The sequence below is a fragment of the Tenrec ecaudatus genome, chromosome 4 (genome assembly GCF_050624435.1).
Source record: "Tenrec ecaudatus isolate mTenEca1 chromosome 4, mTenEca1.hap1, whole genome shotgun sequence".
Lineage (NCBI taxonomy): Eukaryota > Metazoa > Chordata > Mammalia > Afrosoricida > Tenrecidae > Tenrec > Tenrec ecaudatus.
This window is the reverse complement of record NC_134533.1, coordinates 22,452,714-22,474,946: the sequence shown is the minus strand read 5'-3', so window position 1 is coordinate 22,474,946 and position 22,233 is coordinate 22,452,714. Positions and strand designations below refer to the sequence as shown.

Here is a 22,233-nt window from a genome sequence, read left to right as displayed (position 1 = left end):
ATGTATACAGTGACAAATCAACTTAAACAACATTGCAGTGCTAGATTTCCTTAATCAGAAAGGGAATTTCCCAAGGCCATTTGAAGTGCATGCAAAGATGAAGACTGTAAACCTGAATAAAATTATCCGGTGAAAAGTCACATCATAAAGTAGATATTTGTAATTTTTAAAATTTTATTTTATTTTAAATTATTTTATTGAGGGCTCTAACAGCTCTTATAACAATCTACACATCCATTGTGTCAAGCACATTTGTACACATGTTGCCGTCATCATTTTTAAGACATTTTCTTTCTACTTGAGGCCTCGCTATTAGCTCCTCATTTTTTCCCTCCACCCTCCTTCTCTCATGAACCTTTGATAATTTATAAATTATTATTATTTTCATATCTCACACCATCTGCTGTCTCCCTTTACCCAAGTTTCTGTTGTTTGTCCCTGATATTTGTAAGTTTTAAACACTTTTTATGAACTTTGGATTATATTTAAATGGACTGTTTAAATACAGGGGCTTTTATCCCCTTGAAATTCAATTCTAAGCAAAAAAGAAAAAACAGTAACAACATAAAACACTACAAAAATGCTTTCCCTCATATTATATCTGAGTGTGTGCTGACTCATTGCTTCCTTCCAATATGCAGTCGTTGCTGCTCACAGCGCCTTAATGACCTTAGCTTTAATAATCCGCACGAATTAGGCACACCCCTCAGGAGGAATGCGATTAGGGTTGGGAACGGATGATGATGAGAAGGCTCCCTAGTTCTATTTGATACCTAACAAATACTACAAATATTGATCTGTACCTTGAGAATAATAACAATAAAAAAGGCTTACATCTGGAAAACATAATATTCTTCTTAAAATTTGTACATAAGCTTACTCCGTGTTGAACAAATTGTTGTTATTGTCGTGGAATTCTCTCAGACTCATAGCGACCTTATGTATAACAGAACAAAGTATTTCCTGATTCTGCATCATTTGAAAAGCTAGGCTCTATGAGGAAGAATGTGGCATCAGGGCCAAAGGAGGATTCATTAACATCCTGCAGTCTGAGGATGACACAACCTTACTTGCTGAAATCAGAGAGAATTTGATGCACTTACTGACGAAGCTTGGATAAAGAGGCAGTCGTTTGACGAGAATAAGGGACTATGACCTGGGTTAAAATCAGGCAAGTGTGTGTTAGGGTTGTATCCTTTCACCGTACTTATTCAACCAGTCTGCAGAGCAAGTAAGTATTTGAAGCACTCATTGATGAAGGTCAGAGATCACCACCTTCAAGATGGATGACACCTCATCTTAAAGAAAACAAAAATTCTCACAACGGGGCCAGTACATGGAGAAAAGATCAAATTTGCCGAGGATTTTACTTTACCCAGATCCACAATCAACGCTCATGGAAGTAGCAGTCAATAAACAAAGCAATATGTTGTATTGGATAAATCTGCTGCAAAGGATGTCTTTAAATTAAAAAAAAATGAAATAAGTAAATTAGAAAATAAAAAAGATTTAAAGCCTTGGAAATTCCACTGGGCAACTCTAGTTTGTCCTATTGGGTTTTATTAATCCAACTTTAATCATAAATATGAAGTAATAATGGTTTTGTTCATTTTTTGTCCTTCTGTGGTTTTCAAATATTCTATACTCAGTATGAATTTCCTTTTTAAATGGACACTGTGGCCATGTTATGGATTGAATTGTGTACTGCCCAAAATAGATGTGTTAGACCTTAAAAATAAAATACAATGTTAAAAAAGGATGTCATTCTGAGGACTAAAATTTGCCTAACCCAATCACCTCATACACATACAAAGCTGGATAATGTATAAGGAAAACTGAAGAATTGATGTCCTTGAATTATGGTGTGGATGAAGATATTAAGTCTATCTTGAACCGCCAGAACACTGAACAAATCTGTCTTGGAAAGAGTACAGCCAGAATGTTTCTTAGAAGTGAGGATGGTGAGACTGAGCCTCATGTACCCTTTACATTTATTGAACACATGGTAGGTGTAAGTCAATGTTCTGAACTCTTTACAATGCCTATCTGAATTATGATGTTAGCTCTCTGAGATAGATATCAACATTACCCCCATTTTACAGATGAGAAAAGTGAGGCATTGAGAGATTAACTGTCTGAAAATAGCTGCAACTTATTACTCTATGAAACTTAAGAGTAAATGTGTTTGGACTAATGATTTGGGCTAGTGTTTTCATTAGGTCATCAAGGTGTATTGAAAACCTCAGAGTCTTTTTAAGTGGACTAACAGATAACATTTTCAGGGAAAAGGTCAGCAAATGATGACATCTGGTTCAGAGAGTGAAATGCATTCAGCTCATCATTTTGTCATTTTCTTCTGGACACAAAGAAAGACGTACTTTCCCAGACCCCTGGCAACCAGAGGGGAGAGCTGTACCCCTATTCAGACCTGGCTCCTAAGATGTCCCTGGTGATTCTTTATCTCTTTTTGCTCATTGACTAGCTAGATGGGCCAGATTATGGTCCTGAAGTTTCTGATGATTAGAGACGGTAGAAGGTGGGATGGATCTGCATCTGGAAATCAGATTTAGGCACATCTGTACTGAATTTAGTGCAAAAGAAAAACATGAATTGATATTAAGCCACTGATATTTTGGAGTATATTGTTTTATCATAAATTTTCTCACCCATCCTAATTAATTCAGGGAACTAACGGAGGGAGTTACTAGTGGATTTCTCCAAGAAAACGAGGGCGGGAAGGGAAGCATTTGAAGTACATAGCAAGGGCTGCATAAGGGATCCTTTTGAGACGCATCATTCATGGAACTAGAAGCTGGATCACGGAGTCCCTGCCAGGCTACTGGTGGTTCCAGGGGACTGTCGTGGTCACCATCGTTTTTCTCTATTGACAGAGCATCACAACTTTACCTAGCGTATATTTGATCTGAGAAAACTTGAAACCCTTGAGCGGGTGGAATGTTGGGTGGAGCAGTATTGCATCACCGAACAAATAACATCTGTTCTACCTGATTTTCAGCTCTATGAACTGCAAAGGCGTTTGTGGATGAGAAAATCCATTGCAGAATCTAATGCACAAATAATTAGCATGATTTTTTTTTGGTGCAATTTATAGCCTTTGGTTCTAGGCTGCCTCTAGAACAGCGGTTCTCAACCTGTGGGTTGCGACCCTTTTTTGGGTCAAATGACCCTTTCACAGGGGTCATGTAAGACCATCGGAAAACATATATTTCGTCTCCAGGTGGGTCCATTCACATGCAGATACGCCACATATAAGTAACCATGCTTCAAGACAAAATTTCCTCCCTGGAGGTGGGACACATTCTCTCTGTCACTCACTCCCTGAGAGATGCTCTACTGAGAAGACACGTGGCACCATGCTGATAGACCACGTGTCCTGGAAACTGGAGGAGCCATGTGGAGACCCCTGCCAGAGTTGAAATGCTTTTACTGCCACTGGATCCAGAGACTTTGCACCCACTGGCCTGTGATCTTCCTGCATTCAGCATCATTGCATGTGCTTCATGAGACTGAAGAGGACTTTGTAGATTGGATTGGATGTATGGGTTAATATCGGATTTACGGACTTGATCTAGACTGAGCTGGGATGTTTTCTCACTATTCAATTGTTCTTGTATATAAAGCTCTTTTTTATACACATATCGATGTCCATGAATTTGTTTCTCTAGACTACCTGGTAGTCTAGTTTACCAATAAAATGTTTTATTAAAATAAAAAAAGTTTAGAACATACCATATATACTCATGTATGAGCTGAGTTTTTCAGCACATTTTAAATGCAGTTTTTGTGGTAAAATTAGGTGTCTCGGCTGCTATTCAGGTCTTCTTATACTCAAGTACATACAGTATTTATGCTTATACTTTAAAAATGACATCGAGTCTTTCAACATTCTAAGGACAGTAGTAGAACTCAACTTTGGCGAGTGTTGTTGGCAGGTGCAATTGAGTTCGTTCTGACCACAGCCACCATGTGCAACAGAACCAAACACTACCCGGTCCTGCACCATGATCGCAATGGTTGCTATGATTGAGCCCACTGTTACAGCCACTGCGCATGTCATCGTGCCTTCCTCTTTTTCACAGCCCTCTACTTTACCGAGCACGCCATCCTCCAGGGATTGGTCTCTCCCGATAACATGTCCGAAGTAAAACTTTGAGTCTTGGGAGGGTACTACTGTTTCCACGAGGAAAGTATTTTCACAATCTTTTGATGTCTACTGTTCACACAACCCAGGCAAGTGTAGTTTCGCTGATTGGAATGAAGTAAAGGACGGCAACGCATGGAGAAGAAGTGGTGATAGACTGAGATGGTTAAGGAAGAGCAACCCTGGCGATGCTCACGATGTTAATAACATCGGCAGTGTTAGCATGTACTTAAATAGCAATGACCGAGTCCCAGGGATTAGCCTGAGCATTGTATGCATAGTTTCCTATCTTCATTATTGCCTTATAAAATAGGTGTTATGTTTGACTTCATTTTTCAGGTCAGGAAACTGAGGCAATAGGCTAAAATTTAAGTTGTTTTCCCAACGAGAGGAACCTGGGACAGCAATCTGGAGGGGAATAATTTTCTGTGGGATCTAAGTTGGGACGTTGAGCTGTTTATGCCATTTAGGTAATAGCATAAAGTGGGATGTTGGAAGGCTGGAACACCTGGGCCCACAAGGCTACCTTTGCAACAAACTTTGTCCACTTCTCGCCATGATCACGTCCTGGCCCTGGGCCACACGCTGCTGGCAGCCTTGGAGACAGCGTCTCACAGGACTATGATATTTAAATCACTGGTCCAGTGCCAGCTTCCTCTAGTTTATGGGGAGGAAGGAGTTGGTCTCTTGCAGGAGCTGATTCTCCGGCTTTGGATATTCAGGGCAGACGCTTTCAACTTCTGCCCATTTTCAGGCAAGAAGGACAATGGGATTCTGGTACCCTTCATCTGGCTGGGTCCTACATTTACTGCAGGCGCTGGGGCTGGGTTCATCCAGTGGGCAGAGCACCCATCTTTCCTTGACTCACCTCATTCTGACTCCTGAGAACCAGCAAAGCGGGCAATAGGATTCAGAGCGGGTGTCGGTGAGTTCGTTGCGATAGGGGTTGCAACCCAGGTAACACCCACAAATTTCAACATGGACTTAAGAAATTTCCAATGAAGACTGTGAAACGACATTATTCAAGTCCTTTGAATTGACTGTACAAGTAAGTTTTTTTCCCATGGCTGATATTGTTGCCATTAAATTTAAATTTATTTGTAAAGTAGCGGTTTCACTCAGCCCAATGACTCTAAATTTATTCTTCTTTTGCTGAAGATTGATTAATATTTAAAATTCTACTTTATACTTGATATCAGAGTTTGAACTGAGAGGAAAAAAAGACACACTGTGCTAATGCTAACACATTACAATGAATATTTTATCCTTGAGATTTTCAGGGTCCACAGTCTGTTATTGCATTTCTCACCTGATCTTCCCAACTCCCTTCTGAGGCAGACAGACTAAGCGGTGACGTCCTTTCACCAGGCTAGATTACAGGTCTGGCCATGCATTTCTATAGCCAGATTTCTTCACCACCACAACCCTCCCCCTCCCCCCCCCAACCCCCCCGCCATGGTCTTTTGTTCTCCCTCCACTCCACACTGGCAGTATCTGGAAAACAATAATCCCAAGTGTTTACTACCTGTTTTTCCACACAGATCTCAAGCAGTGTCCAATGAGCATGTGTTGAACAAATAAAAATTAAATCAGAAAGTATAGAAGAGTTACAAGGGCTGGGTCTAAAGAGGCTTATAGCTTCTTACCAGAATTTTTATTAAGTGCTAACATGGCAGACTGACTTACAGGACCACCAGGATTCTTAATCTGCCAGCTCTCTACCCTCCTCCATCATTAGTCCACTTCATTCTCTTTGATTGGTGCATGTGCTAACTACCTCTTTCAGATGAAAAAGAGCTCCTCTGGGTTAAAAGAAATGCAGTGAGAAAAATCTATAGATTCCTAACTTTTTCCTCTGACCTGGAAATTTCCAACAAGCTTAAGAAACCAGAGTCAAAAACTGAGTAAGAGTTAATTCACTTACAGGCTGCAGCGGACCCCCTAAGTCATTACTTCCTATTTTTGACAAGAAGGAAAGTAATGCTTGTGATCAGGTATTAAGTATCTTAACCACCAAGGTGCCTTTTCTTGGTTAGAGGAGGTGAAAAATCAGTCATTGAAATCAATGGAGCACAGTTGTCCTCTGGCCCACATGGGAGAACTATGAGTCAGAATCAGCATGGAGACTGGTGGTAGAGGTGGCGGCATAGCTGAGGTAAAGAAATAATTCAAAATCATTTTAGTCCAGAGGATAATGGCTAGGAGCCTTGCTAGATGCATGGGGACATTCCATCTCTGGATCTGATGGCATAATCCTGCCACCGTTCGACCCTGAGCCTCCAGGCCCATTGATTCACTCCCTCAAGATGTTTAGTTATGACTACGATATTGTCACAACTTTGTCTCCGTATGTTCTATAGTATTATGAATGTATTTTAAGCATATGTAAACATGTGTGTAGAAAAATACTCTGCCAAACATATACATTGATGTCTATGGTCTCATTCTCTTTGCCACACAGTTTAGCTATCATGTCCAACCATGTAACTACTCCCTGATTACTGGTATTACTGTGTTGAAGGGTAGTGTATATAACAGTATCACCTCTATTGCTATTTTTGTTCTCCCCCTAGTGTCTTTCTTACCTTGAGTCTCTTAAAATTGAAGCAAGTGTTCTATTGAAGGATTTGAGCAATTTGAATAGGAACAATTTTTAATGAGATGCTCCAACTTTCTGAGGGAGAAGTGAGCTTTTACTGCAGGAACGTGGGAATGGGAGTATGTGACTACAATTATGGAGGCTTGGGCTTACCCACGGTTTACCGCAAGTTTGCAAGGTGAGCCGATTGACTTTGTAACGTAGGATTCTTGGAGTCACCTTATTGAGATCAGGATGCATTCCTGCTGATGCCGACGGTGTAAGCACTCTCCGGGGACCAGTTTAACAATCACTGACAAGTCCTTCTCCACAAATCAGAATTTTGTCCCCTTAATTGGTGGTGGAGTAGTTACGCACTGAGCCGCTACCCATGAGGTCAACAGTTCGAAATTTCCATCTGCTCTGGGTTTTCTACTTCCATAAAAAGGTACAGTCTCAGAAACCCAATTTGTCCTATTGAGTCCCTATGAGAGGGCATTCACTTGATGGCAGTGAGCTTGTTTGTTGGTTTCTTGTTTGCAAAGGGTGGTTAAAATTCCATCACAAACTTTAAGAAGGCAGGAAAGAGAATGGTGGATAACTTTAATTTGACAAGTGAATTTTGTACTAGGTCTAGGAAAATCATCTTTAATCGTGCCATTGGTTTAATAGTGTCTGCACACAGACATTAACTAACTAACTAACTAATTTACATTCTATTTTTCTAATATATACTCCTAACATTTTTTCTTTTAAAAATCATTTTATTGGGGGCTCTTATACCTCTTATCATCATCCATCCATCCATCCATCCATTGTGTCAAGCACATTCGTACATTTGTTGCCATCATCATTTTCAAAATATTTGCTTCCTACCTGAGCCCTTGTTATCAGCTCCTCATTTCCCCCCTCCCTCCCCCTATCCTTCCTTCCTGACCCTTTGACAATTTGGAAATTATTTTTTGTCATCTCTTATATTGTCCGATGTCTCCCTTCACCCACTTTTCTGTTGTCTGTCCCCCAGGGACTGGGTTATATGTAGATCCTTGTGGTCAGTTCCCCCTTTCTACTCCACCTTCCCCTTAACCTCCTGGTATCATTACTCTCATTATTGGTCCTGACAGGTTTATCTTCTCTGGATTCCCTGTGCTTCCAGTTCCTATCTGTACCAGTGTACATCCTCTGGTCTAGCCAGATTTTTAAGGTAGAATTGGGATCATGATAGTAGGGGTGGGGTGGGGTGGGGTGGGATGGGGGAGGAAGCATTGAAGAACTAGAGGAAAGTTTTATGTTTCATCGTTGCTACATTGCACCCTGACTGGCTTGTCTCCTCCCAGCAACCCTTCTTTAATGGGATGTCCAGTTGCCTAAAATGGGATTTTCCACACTCCCCCTCATTCACAAGGATATAATTTTTTGTTGTTGTTCTTTGATGCCTGTTACTTGATCCCTTCCACACCTTGTGATTTTTTGCTCTGGGTTTTTGATGCCTAATACCTGATCCCATCAACACCTCATGATCACACAGGTTGGTGTACTTCTTCCACGTGGGCTTTGTTGCTTCTCAGCTACATTGCCACTTGTTTATCTTCAAGCTTTTAAACACCAGATGCTATAATTTTTGATAGCCGGGCATCATCAGCTTTCTTCACCATATTTGCTTATGCACTTGCTTTGTCTTCAGCAATCATGTCGGGGAAGGTGAGCATCATAGAATGCCAGTTTAATAGAATAAAGTGTTCTTGCATTGAGGGAGTACTTGAGTGAAGGCCCAATGTCCATCTGCTATCTTAATACTAAACCTGTAAATATATGCACATAGATCTATTTCCCAATCATCACATATAAATATATTTACATATGTACATGCCTGTATTTAGACCTCTATGCCCTTTGCCTCCTAATTCTTTCATCTATTTCCTTTTACTTTCCTCTTGTCCCACTATCATTCTCAGCCTTCATTTGGGTTTCAGTAATTTCTCTCAGTACATTGCATTTGAGCAAGCCCTACCAGGCCTCCTACCCTCTCCTTGCCATCCATTTTGGATCACTTGTTGTTACCTTGTCCTTGGGTTTGGTAGCACCCACTTACTTTCCCCTGCCTCCTCCTCTCCCATGTCCCTCCAGAAGTGTCAGCCCGGTTGTTTTCTCCTCCAGATTGTTTATCCAGCCTATCTTATCTAGATAGACCTGCAGAGATAATAATATGCACCAAAAGCAAGACAGAGCAAGACAAATGAACAAAACAAAGCAAAACAACAACAACAACAACAACAAACCAATGACAAAAAAGAGAGAAAAGCCTGTAAATAGTTCAAGATCTGTTTGTTGACCTTTAGGAGTGTTTTCAGGTTGAATCTGATGGGCTGCCATGCACTGGCCTCAAAGTCTATTTTCCTTGCTCTTGTCCCCTTGCTGCTCTGTTGCATGGCCTTAGTGTTTTGCCTCGGTGTGGTGGGGTCAGATTGGGTACAATTCCCGCACTGTGTCTCCAGTGTTGTCCCCTGTAGGGGTATGGGTCAGTGAGGGATGTCATGTCTTGTAGTGGGGCCGGCTATGTGGTCCTCTCTGTGCATTGGCTGCTGTAAGAAGGGATATCGTCTTCAAGGCTTGGTGGGTTAGGATGTACTCACCTCTCCCTTCCCCTTCATCTGCTCCTGTGTGCAGACCTGTCCCTCTCCCTGAGCTCTAGTTCCAGTGCTGTCCTCTGAAGTAAATCTTTCTGGGGGGCAGTGGCACTGTCCATGTAATTGGGATTGGGGCCAGCCCCTCAGACCTCTCTATTGGTTCCCTGCTTCGTGCTGGCATGTTGCATTCAGATCTTGGAGCATCGGGTTGAAGTCTGGTCCCTCTCTCCCTGTGGAGACAATACCCTCCCCATTGGGTGGGTTAGTGGTCTGTTCCCCTGCTACCCACTAGACTTGACTTTTATAAACATTTGCAGGATCTCTTTCCTAGAACATTATCTAAATAATCATCATTGCTGTATTTGTACTTACAATCTGCTAAGAAATCCCTTCCTCTCTTTATCTAGGTAAACTGTAGCATTTCTCAAGCCCCTCTACAAACATGAATCAAAACAATGGGTATGAGTCATTTCCCTGAAGATTCATGATAATCAGAAGGAAAGCAGACTGCAGTGTTTAAAACAATTGATGTATGGATTGTGATAGGAGCTGTAAGGGTCCCCAAGAAAATGATCTTAAAAAAACTAACAAAAAACCCAAACAAAAGACAAAACACATGGAGTTTAGTTTGTGTCAAGGTCTGGGTTCTCAGCCATACCAAGTACCTTGAATTTGGGGTCCTCCTACATACGACTTACAGCAACTCTACTTATGATAAGTCCATGTGCAACAGAAAGGGCCCTGGTGGTGAAGTGGGGTAGGCAGTGGGCTGCTAACCACAAAGTCAGCAGTTTGAAACCACTAGCCACTTTGTGGGACAAAAATGAGGTTTTTCTATTTCCGCAAAGACAAGAGTCAGAATTGACTCAGTGGCAGTAAGTTTGAGAAACATATGAATATAGGGATAACAGGAGTGAGTATTTAGTGAGTGTGTAGAGGGAAAGCTATGTAAAAGTAACCTTTGAGAATTTAAAACTGCTGGAATTTAGAATTCATGCTAGTAGTTAACTAAAAAGCCACCAGTGACTTCAAAGTTTATTAAAACAAAGTAATAAATGTGAAGTCACTGTTTAATGTTTCCATAGTAACAAATAGATAGCTAAAGCTAAAAAATCATTCATGCAAATAAAGCTTTTGATGTGATTTAAAAAACAAACAAACAAACAAACAAAAAAGAATTACAGTCTCAGAAACCCACAGGGACAACTTTACTCTGTGCTGTAAGGTTGCGATGACTTGGAACAGACTTGGTGGCAATGAGGTTTTGTTGTTGCTGTTGCTCTGTGCGACAGAACAGAACACTGCAGGTGCTATGTCAGCCTCACAATTGTTGCTTCTGCTTGAGCCGACTGTTGAAACCACTGTGCTAATCCATTTACTTGCGGGGTTTACTCTGTCACAGACCTTTTACTTTACCAAGCATGTCTTCTCTAGGGACTGACCCCTCTGGATAACATGTCCAAAATACAGGAGACAGAGTCTGACCATCCTGACTTCTCAAGGTCATCTGGGGTGTACTTACTGCACGATAGACTTCTTTGTTTTTCTAGGAATCTTTGGAATATTAATTGTGCTTTGCCAACCCATGATTCAAAGGCATCGATTCTTTGGTCTTCCTTATTCATTGTTCAGTTTTCGCTTGCATAAGAGGTGATTGGAAATACTGGGACTTGGGTCAAGTGCACCTAAGTTCTCAAAGCAGCATCTTTGCTTTTGGGATATTAGAGAGACCTTTTTGCAGAAGATTTTCTCAATGCAACACAATATTTAATTTCTTGATTGCTGCTTTTATGAGTGTTGACTATGGACCAAGTAAAATAAGCGCTTGATAATTGTAAATTTGTTCATCATCATGATATAACAAACAACAAACAAACAACAAACACATATACAGGGACATGTCACAAAACATTTGACATTTCACCAATCTTTGCATGTGTAGTTCAGTGACATTAATTATGCTCATTAGGCTGCTCATCACGCTTACCTGTTCCCAAATTATATAATCACCTTTAACAGAAGTGTAAAGTCCTTCCTTTCCCTTTCCCCCAAGAACCACCAAAAAACTTTGGACTCTATACACAGGCCTATTGAATATATTTCATGTATGTGGGACAATGCAATATTTGTGCCTTGGAGACTGATTTATCATGAAGTGTTCTAATTAAAAGAAGAATTTCTGATGTAGCAGAATTTTTGAAATAACCTAAATATTTAATAACATATTGTAGTCCATGAATAAATCATATTAAAAATGAAGTTTTGAAGACTACAAACAACATGGAAAGCATTATGGAAATTCTTATGACATCATGGTATGTAAAAATCACAATATTGCATGTGATAACTCTTATGATCACGTGTTATATTTCTGTTGGCAATGAACTAGAAATTAAAACAGAAAAATACATTTTTAAAAATTTATTTGAGATAGTAACAAATTTTTCTCGGTTCTCTAGATCACGTTCTCTATATCCAAGTTCCTGCTGCAGCCCGGAATTCATGGATAGTCCAAGAAACATCACAGAATTCTTTATGGTGGGACTCTCCCAAAATCCTAAGGTTCAGAGGATTTTGTTTGTGCTCTTTATGATTGTCTACCTGGTCTCTGTTGGAGGCAACCTACTGATCATGATCACCATTATCTTCAGCTCCACGTTGGGCTCCCCTATGTACTTTTTCCTGGCATATTTGTCCTTTATTGATACTTGCTATTCCTCATGTATGACTCCCAAACTGATTGTGGATTCCATGTATGAGGGGAGAGCCATCTCCTTTGAAGGCTGTCTGGCTCAATTCTTTGTAGCCCATTTATTGGGAGGAACTGAAATCATTCTGCTCACAGTAATGGCCTTTGACAGATACGTGGCCATCTGTAAACCCCTGCACTACACAACCATCATGACCAGGCATCTCTGTGCTTTGCTTGTCGGGATAGCTTGGTTCGGGGGCTTTCTGCATTCAGTGGTTCAGCTCCTCCTTGTCCTTCAGTTGCCTTTCTGTGGACCCAATGTGATCAATCACTTTGTCTGTGACTTATACCCCTTGTTGGAACTCGCCTGCACCAACACATATGTCATTGGGGTGCTGGTGGTCGCCAACAGTGGTGTGATCTGCCTGCTGAACTTCTTGATGTTGGCTGCCTCCTACGTTGTCATCCTGCGCTCCCTGAGGTCCCACAGTGCAGAGGGGAGGCGCAAAGCCCTCTCGACCTGTGGGGCCCACTTCACTGTTGTGGCCTTGTTCTTTGTTCCCTGTATATTTATTTATATGCGGCCATCGACGACTTTATCCATGGACAAGATTGTGGCTGTGTTTTATTGTATTCTCACACCTATGTTCAACCCCTTGATTTATACCCTGAGAAATGCAGATGTCAAAAATGCCATGAAGAATCTGTGGAAAAAATGAGCAATGGTGTAGGAAGGACATATAGCTCAGTAGGGAAGTAGATGACTCCAATCATTATTGGGAGGGGTATGTATTGTCCTGAGAGAGCTGAAATATCAGCAGAAGTTTTCATAATAAAACTCATTAAATGTTTGATTTGATGTCTAATTTGTTAATCTCCTCCATTATTGATTATTGACCAGACAAATGATTCTATGGTACCTCAGTTTCTTCTGAACAGTTTACCTCAAGCTGCAGAGATGGAATCTTCATCGGCGTTGTTCCCTGTCTATGATGACCAGAACCCGATTGCTGATATGTGTTGGTCAGGTAGCATAAGCTAAATCAGATGTGTGTGAAGTCATTGAAACTTTTTTTTTGGTGGGGGAGTTTTCCAGAAAAATCAGAGAACCTGCTAGACAAATTCTAAAAAAGCTGTAACACTAAGTCATTGAAACTTATGGTTGGTTTCTATTGCATTATTGCCTGACCTATCCTGGGAGAACACTTGATCCACAAAACCTCACATTTGCATCAATTTATACTGGTCCAATCTCAACTGATATTATCTTTTGAAAAAAATCATTTTATTAGGGGCTCGTACCAACTCTTATCATAATCTATCCATCCATCCATAGTGTCAAGCACATTTGTACGTGTGTTGCCATCATTATTCTCAAAACATTTGCTTTCTACGTGAGCTCTTGGCATCAGCTCTTCATTTTTCCCTTCCCTCCTTGTTCCCCCCTCCCCCATGAACCCTTGATAATTGATAAATTATTATCATTTTGTCATATATTACACCATCCAATGTCTCCCTTCACCCACTTCTCCACTGTCAGTCCCCAGGGAGGAGGTTATATGTAGATCCTTGTAATCTGTTACTGCTTTCTCCCTCACCTTCCCTCCACCTTCCCGATCGCCACTCTCACCACTGGTCCTGAGGGGTTCATCTGTCCTGCTATCTTAAGTACTTGACTGTAAACTACAAAGGTCAAATGTTGAAGCCCATCAGAGGCTCATGGGAGAAAGATGTGGCCGGCCCACCTCTCACCTCTCTATCTCTTGCTGTTGGGTACCGTAAGGTTGTTTGTTACTCAATGTGATATTCTGTAGCTGACCATTGCCTCCCAGGGTTTCCTTGGTTGTAATTTTTGTGGAATCAGTTCACCAGAGCTTTCTCCCATGAAGTCATTCAACGCCACACCAAATTCACTACCATCGGCTCAATTCTGACTCAGCACCACAACATCACAGAGTAGAACGGCTCCAGTGGGATTCTGAGAGTATAATTCTTTGTAGCAGGGTATCAAACTGGCAGCCCGTGGGCCTCATGTGGCCCACGAGGTAATTTTTTTTGGCCCACAATGCTCTGAAATAAAATGTAACGAGGGAATTGTGTATACGGTATTGCCTCGATCGAAGTGCTATTTTCATTTTATTTCAGAGCATCGTGGGCCACAAAAGTTACCTCGGGGCCGCATGCGGCCCGCGGGCCACCAGTTTGTCACCCGACTTTATAGGGATGCAAAACCTCAGCTTTTTCCTGTGCAGCAGCTGGTGGTTTTCAACTGCTGCCCTTGTGGTTAGTCGCCCAACAAAATGCCAACTTTTCAGCAGGCAGCTGCGTGTTTAATCATCTGAACCACCAGGGTTCCTTCTTCAATATATTTTAAAGTCTAAATGAATGGTGGTAGAATACTGAATAAATAGGGAGCAATTTTATCTGGAACAGCCTGTGTGTGCTCGCCCCCAAACAAAGCAAAAACACCATATCAATTTTCCTTGAGTCAGTTCTGACTCCGAGTGAATGGAGGAGTAAAATTTCCCCATAGGGTTTCCAAAGCTGTAGATATTTCTGGAAGCAGCATGTCATATCTTTCTCACACGAGCAGATGATGGGTCCCATCAGTTAGCAGCTGAGCACTTCATCATTGCACCACCAAAGCATTCTATATATTAATCTTAATTTGCTGTTTTTCCAGTTGACGTACATCATCATTTTCATAGGCTAAAACCTCTAAATGGTGAGAAAGGAATCATTTAGCAATATAAGAATAGGTTAATGTGAGATCACAAGGGAGACTGAAGAATCATTTGGATTTGGATGTTGGTGAGGATCATTGAGTATACCATGGACTGACTACCAGAAGTATGAACCCTTTTGTGCTGGAAGAGGGGCAGTCAGGATGCTCCTTCGAAGCAAGGATACTGAGGCTTTGTCTTATACAGTTTGGACATAGTATTAGGAGGAACTGATCTTTATCAGTAAGTGTATCAAGTCCTCTTTGCTTTCAGCAAGCAAGGTTGGGACATCTGCCTATCAATGAGTCTTCCTCCAATTGTAAGGCTGTGTCCTTTTCCCTACAGTCCAGTTCCCTGGATTATTGGCTCAGCATATAGTGGAATACATATAGTAAAAGGAAACAACCACTATTTCTGATTTCTAAATTGCACATTAGCCCCTTGTTCTGTTTGAATGACTGCCTTTTTGGACTATGCAGGGGTTCCAAGTGAGCACAATTAAGTGTTTCGTAATCCACATGATTGGCAACGCTACCTGTAATTTTTTATTACCCACAAAATTGAGTGCTTTTGTATAATCAATACACAGAGCTAAACATGCTTCTGGGATTCTCCACTTTCAGCCAATACTCATCTTCTGGCAGCAATGATCTGCCTCCTTCTACATTTTCAGAATCTGGCTTGAAGTTCTCTCAGTTCTATATAAATGTACAGCTATAACCATTTGTGAATTGTTGAATCATATTATATAGGATTTAATGAATACTATGCATCATCATATGCTGTATAATATGTATATATTAGATATAAATGTGGAGGATAGTGCTGGTTCAGTTGTAGAATTCTCACCTTCCAAATGCGAAAGCGGGTTCAATTCCTGACAAATGTATCGCATTTGCAGCCATCATTTGTTGGTCACTGGAGCTTTGTGTGTTGCCATGATCTTGAACAATTTTCAGTAGAGCTTCTAGAGGGAGATGAACTAGAAAGAAATGAGAGAAACTAGGGAACTCTTCTGCAAATCATCCCATGAAAACCCTATCAAGCACAATAGATTTATGTTATCGTGTATGAAGCTTTTATGAGTCTAGGGCAGACTCAAATATAGCTAATAATAACTCCTCCTACTATTGAGCCAACGCTGACTCATAGCGACCCCTTGTGGGCTTTTGAGGCTGTAACTGTTTACAGGAGTAGAAAGCCCAGTCTCTGTATGTCGGAGCTGCTGGTGGTTTCGAATTGCCAACCATGTGGGTCAACTCCGTGTAGCCACCACACCACCAGGGCTCCTGAGTAGCTAATAATATCAACATATATATTTATATGCATGACACTATAGTGAATATCAATAATCTGCTGGTGATATAACCTTGTTTGCTGAAAGTGAGGATAATTCCAAGGACTTACTGATAACTATGATAGCTATGAAAAGATACAACCTGCAGAACAGATTATACACCAACGAAAAGAAAACAGAAATCCTCCCAATGGAACCAAAATGTGATAACAAGATAAATGAAGTTGTCAAGGATTTCATTTTCCTCTGATTCACAACCATTAAGGAGCAGACCTCAAGAAATGAACAGATATGTTGCAACTGGGTAAATCTGTGGCAGAAGTCTTCTTTAGTGTTAAAAATACATCCTCCTGAGGACTAAGGTGCATCTGACCCAAGTTATAGTATTTTCAATAGCCTAATTGGCTATCAAAATGAGAAAGTATGAGAAAACTGGATGCTAATTTTGTACCCATTCCTCATCTTGTCTCCACTCCCCAGTCTACCTGGTTTCCACACTCCACCTTTTGCTTCCATCGCCTTCCTTCACATTTGCTCCATGCTCCATGGTGTCTCTACGCTTCGCCTTCCATTTTGTTTCATTCTCCATGCTGTTCCCACCATGCCTTCTTCATGATGTCTCCATCCTTTTTGTCTCCAGCCTCCATCTTGTTTCCACCCTTCATTTTGTATCCTCAGTCCATCTTGTTTCCACACTTCATTTGGGATCCAGTTTCAATATTTTCTAAGTTCTCTAACTTTTCTCCATCTCTGTCCTCCATCATGTTTCCTCCCTCCAGCCTATCTCCACTCTCCAGCTTTCATCTTTCCTCCACTCTTGGTCCGTCATCCTGACTCCATTCCCCGTTATGTATCCATCCTCCATCTTTTACAACGTCTGCCTTTGATCTTGTGCCCATCTCAGTTAGTTTATTGTGCCAACCTGGCTGGTAAACACATGTGGGGTTAATTGAAAAGAGGAGGGATAAATGGCTTGGTGAGCCTTACCTTTCTAGTTCCCGGGTCTCTTTGATGATTGGACCAGTGTGCGTCTGCCTTGTTTGTTCTGTGCCACCATTTGAAAGCTACACTACCTGTGGGACACCTAACCCGTGGACTGTGTCACTGTAATTTGCGGTTCCTTCAAGACATGCTTTGCCACACCCTTGGAATTTCCATCTTTTGAGCTGGGGATTGTCAGACCCTATCATCTGGCTGACTGTTAGTAACTTGCCTTGCTGTTTGCTGCCTGTGCCCAGATAACCTGAATTGCTCTACAGAGGACTACCCGGTGGCCCTCAAGACTTGATGGACTGCCAGTGTCTCACAACTGTCTCACAGGAATAAGTTGCACTGAGCCATTTGTACTGCTTTATAATTTAATTAACTGTTTATTTCTTATGTTATACATCTATCTATCTGTATAAATATAAATATAATTATTAGCATTCTGATTTTGTTTCTCTAGAGAACCCTGCCTAACACACCATCCTACATCACTTTTGCTGCCTGTATTTTAATTCGTTCTCCATCTTATGTCTACTTTACACTCTCTACCGTATCTCCACCCTCTATTTTGTTTCAACCATCCATTCTTTTTAAAACAATTTGTTTGACATATGTTTTATTTACTTTACAATTCAATGGTTTCAATATATTGAAAAGAACACAATCATGATAATCAATTTTAAAACATTTTCAGACTGAGTTGTATAGAGAAACAAAACTAGTGGCATTCATATATGTATAAGAAAGATCTTTTTATCAAGAAGTAATTTCTTATCCAGAAGACATCTCAGCCCAGTCCGTTCAAGTCTGTGGGTTCCAGGGTAGCCAGAGCCCTCTTGAGACTCACATTGCTGCAGGCTAATGACACAGAAAGGCGAAGTAGTAAGCAAGAAGCTCACTGGCCAATGGGTGCAGAGTGTGGATTGAAAGTCAGTGGGAACATGGCAGGGTGCCGACAGCTCCCTGGTTGGCTCCCATGGTCAGTGGCCCACATGGGACCACCCACAGAGGCAGGCACAGAGTCCCAGCAAGAAGGGAGTGTGAAGGGACGCACATAGTGAGAGGTTCTCCCTCTCTGTCTTATAAAAGGGCCACATCCTCAAGAAGGTATCACCAGATTACCATCTGATCAACAGGTTGGACTCCACCCCTACACTTTCACACAAGTTCAAGTTGACATAAAAATCTAACTTCTACACTCCTCATTACCCCCCAACCTCTCTTGTCATATTCTAAAGAACTATTAATATATTTACTGTCCCTCCATCACTGACCCATAGGCCTAAAGGGGACAACATTGGAGACACAGTGTTGGAATTGCACCTGATCTGACCCCACTATGCCGAGGCAAAACACCAAGGGCGTGCAACAGAACAGAAAGGGGAGCAGAGCAAGGAAAGCCTGAGAGAGGACCAAAAATAGACATTGGGGCCAGGGCATGACACCCCATCAGACTTGACCGGAAAGAACTCCTAAAGGTCAACTAACAGTCCTTGAACTATTTATAGGCTTTTCTTTTATTTATTTTTGGCATTTTTGTTGTTGTTTTGTTTTCTTTTGTTGCTTTGTTTTGCTATTTCTTGTTTTTGTGCACATATTATTATCTCTGCATGTCTATCTAGATAGATAGGCTGGATAAACAATCTGGAGGAGAAAGCATAGGGAACGACAGTTCCGGGGGGACACGGGTGAGAGGGAGGTGGGGTAAAGGAAGTAGAGGTGGGGTAAAGGAAGTGGTGTTAAAAAACCTAGAGACAAGGGAACAACAAGTGTTGCAAATTCAGTGGCAAGGAGGGTGTAAGAGTCCTAGTAGAGACTGAACAAGGGCAATATAACCCACAGGAATTACAGAAGCCCAAATGATGGCTGAGAATGATAGTGGGGCAAGAGGAAAGTAAAAGGAAATAGAGGAAAGAACTAGGAGGCAAAGGGCATTTAGAGAGGTCTAAATAAAGGCATGTACTCATGTAAATATATTTATATATGATTATTGGGAAATGGATCTATGTGCATATATTTATAGGTTTAGTGTTAAGGTAGCAGATGGACATTGGGCCTGCACTCAAGTACTCCCTCAATGCAGGAACGCTTTGTTCCATTAAACTGGCTTTCCATGATGCTCACCTTCCCGACGCGATCTCTGAAGACAAAGCAGGTGAATAAGCAAATGTGGTGAAGAAGGCTGATGGTGCCCGTCTATCAAAAGATATAGCATCTGGGGTCTTAAAGGTTTGACGGCAAATAAGTGGTCATGTAACTCAGAAACAACAAAGCCCACATGGAAGAAGCACACCAGCCTGTGTGATCATGAGGTGTGGAATGGATCAGGTATCAGGCATCCAAGAACAGAAATCATATCATTGTGAATGAGGGGGAGTGCTGATTGGGGACCCAAAACCCATCTGTGGGGAACTGGCATCTCCTTACAGAAGGGCTCAGGGAGAAGACTAGCCAGTCAGGGTGCGGTGTAGCAATGATGAAACACACAACTTTCCTCAATGCTTCCTCCCCCACCCCACCCCCACGATCATGATCCCAATACTACCTTTCATATTTGGCTAGACAAGAGGATATACACTGGTACAGATAGGAACTGGAACCACAGGGAATCCAGGACAGATGATCCCTTCAGGACCAGTGCTGAGAGTGGTGATACTGGAAGGGTGGAGGGAAGGTGGGGTAGAAAGTTGGAGTACATAACTTCTTCCCTGGGGGATGGACAACAGAAAAGTGGTTGAAGGGAGATGTCAGAAAGTGTAAGCTATGACAAAATAATAATAATTTATAAATTATCAAGGGTCATGAGGGAGAGGGGAGCAGGGAGGGAGGGAATAAATTAGGAGCTGATACCAAGGGCTCAAGTAGAAAACAAATGTTTTGAGAATGATGAGAGCAACAAATGTACAAATATGCTCGACACAGTGGATGTGATTGCGTATGGATTGTGATGAGAGTTGTATGAGCCCCCAATAAAATGATTAAAAAATCTATATATTTACTGTCTGTATAGATTTTGGGTATCATCTAAAGAAAATAATAGAAATAACAAAATAAAACATCTGAAAACTTCAATCCAAGTGAAAGCAGGAACTGATAGAAGCTAGAACAAATTGAAGATGAGTGAAAGGGAAAACAATTGATAATATGGTAAAGTTGAACCAAACTATATCTTCAGTCATCCACTTTTCTTCATTTTTTTTACTTCTCATAAGTATAGTTTTCTTTTTTAAATTAATATATCTTTTTATTGGGGCTCATACAACTCTTATCACAATCCAATGTACTCTGTCTGAGGGCAAGAGTATTCACATCCCTGGTGAATGATTTGAAGGAATTCAATGGAGGTTTAATCTGCATGCAAACTTTGCCAGTGGATTTTGGGTTTTTGCTGTCATCATAGCCTTCTGCAAACCTGGTGATCAGAATTTGAGCGCTGATACAATTCTCTCCTCTCATCTTGGTTCATGTGAAGTTGGAAATTTATTAAGGAAAACCTAAGAAGAATCTATGTATTTGAATTGTGGTGCTGGAGAAGATTATTGGAAGTAACATTTTTTTGGGGGGTAACTCTGCTGGACAAGAACTCTTTTATTTTTTAAAACATTTTATTAGGGACTCATACAACTCTTTTCACAATCCATACATACATCAATTGTATAAAGCACATCTGTACATTCTTTGCCCTTATCATTTTCAAAGCATTTGCTCTCCACTTAACCCCTTTGCATCAAGTCCTCTTTTCCCCTCCCTCCCCACTCCCCCCTCCCTCATGAGTCCTTGATAATTTATAAATTATTATTTTGTCATATCTTGCCCTATCCGGCGTCTCCCTTCACCCCTTTTTCTGTTGTCCATCCCCCAGGGAGGAGGTCACATGTAGATCCTTGTAATCAGTTCCCTCTTTCTAACCCACTCTCCCTCAACCCTCCCAGTATCGCCACTCACACCCCTGGTCCTGAAGGTATCATCTGCCCTGGATTCCCTGTGCCTCCAGCTCCTATATGCACCAGTGTACAACCTTTGCTCTATCCAGACTTGCAAGGTAGAATTCGCATCATGGTAGTGGGGGGAGGAGGGAGGAAGCATTTAGGAACTGGAGGAAAGCTGTATTCTTCATTGGTGCTATGTCGCACCCTGACTGATTCATCTCCTCCTCTTACCCCTCTGTGAGGGGATCTCCAGTGGCCGACAAATGGGCTTTGAGTCTCCACTCTGCACTTCCCCCTTGCTTCACTATGGTAAAAAAATTTTTTGATGATGCTTTATACCTGATCCCTTAGACACCCCGTGATCGCACAGGCTGGTGTGCTTTTTCCATGTGGGCTTTGTTGCTTCTGAGCTAGATGGCCACTTGTTCACCTTCAAGCCTTTAAGACCCCAGACACTATTTCTTTTGATAGCCGGGCACCATCAGCTTTCTTCACCACATTTGCTTATGCACACATTTGTCCTCAGCGATCATATCATGGAGGTGTGCACCCAATGATATGATTTTTTGTTATTTGATGCCTGATAACTGATCCCTTCGGAACCATGTGATCACACAGGCTGGTGTGTTCTTCCATGTGGGATTTGTTGCTTCTGAGCTAGATGGCCGCTTGTTTGTCTTCAAGCCTTTATGACCCCAGTCACTATCTCTTTTGATGGCCGGGCACCATCAGCTTTCTTCACCACATTTACTTGTTCACCCACTTTGGCTCCTGCAGTTGTGTCGGGAGAGTGAGCATCATAGAGTTCCAATTTAATAAAAGAAAGCATTCATGCATTGAGGGAGTGCTTGAGTAGAGGTCCAAGGTCTTTCCGCCACCTTAATACTAAATCTATAAATATAGGCACATAGATCTATTTACCCATCCATATATATATATATATATACATATATATTTGCATGTACTTGTGTTTGTCTAGACCTCTATAAATGCCCTTTGCCTCCTAGCTCTTTCCTGTATTTCCCTTGACTTTCCTCCTGCCCCACTATCATGCTCCGTCCCCACCTGGGTTACAGCTATACCTCTTCTTTATGTTACCTTACCTTGATCATTCCCTACCAGGCCTGCCACTCCCACTTCACCACCAATTTGGATCCCATGTTGTTCCCTTGACCCTGGGTTTGTTAACACCACTTCCTTATCCCCATCCTCCCCCTATCCAAAGTCCCCCTGGAACT

The 22,233-nt window shown here is 41.5% G+C and overlaps 1 protein-coding gene and 1 non-coding gene across 2 annotated transcripts; one reads left to right on the top strand and one right to left on the bottom strand.

Moving 5' to 3' along the window:
- The first annotated feature begins 11,869 nt into the window (after positions 1-11,869).
- Positions 11,870-12,778, top strand: LOC142446578 (olfactory receptor 4C3D). Its single transcript, XM_075548327.1, has one exon. The coding sequence runs from the start codon at positions 11,870-11,872 to the stop codon at positions 12,776-12,778; it is 909 nt and encodes a 302-aa protein (XP_075404442.1).
- A 364-nt stretch (positions 12,779-13,142) lies between these two features.
- Positions 13,143-13,203, bottom strand: LOC142447567 (U7 small nuclear RNA). The gene has a single exon (XR_012784249.1). It is a non-coding gene; the product is annotated as a U7 small nuclear RNA (small nuclear RNA).
- Positions 13,204-22,233: the final 9,030 nt, after the last annotated feature.

Bases quoted from the DNA above. Each gene is read 5' to 3' on its own strand.
- LOC142446578 (XM_075548327.1), top strand. From the start codon at position 11,870: ATGGATAGTCCAAGAAACATCACAGAATTCTTTATGGTGGGACTCTCC.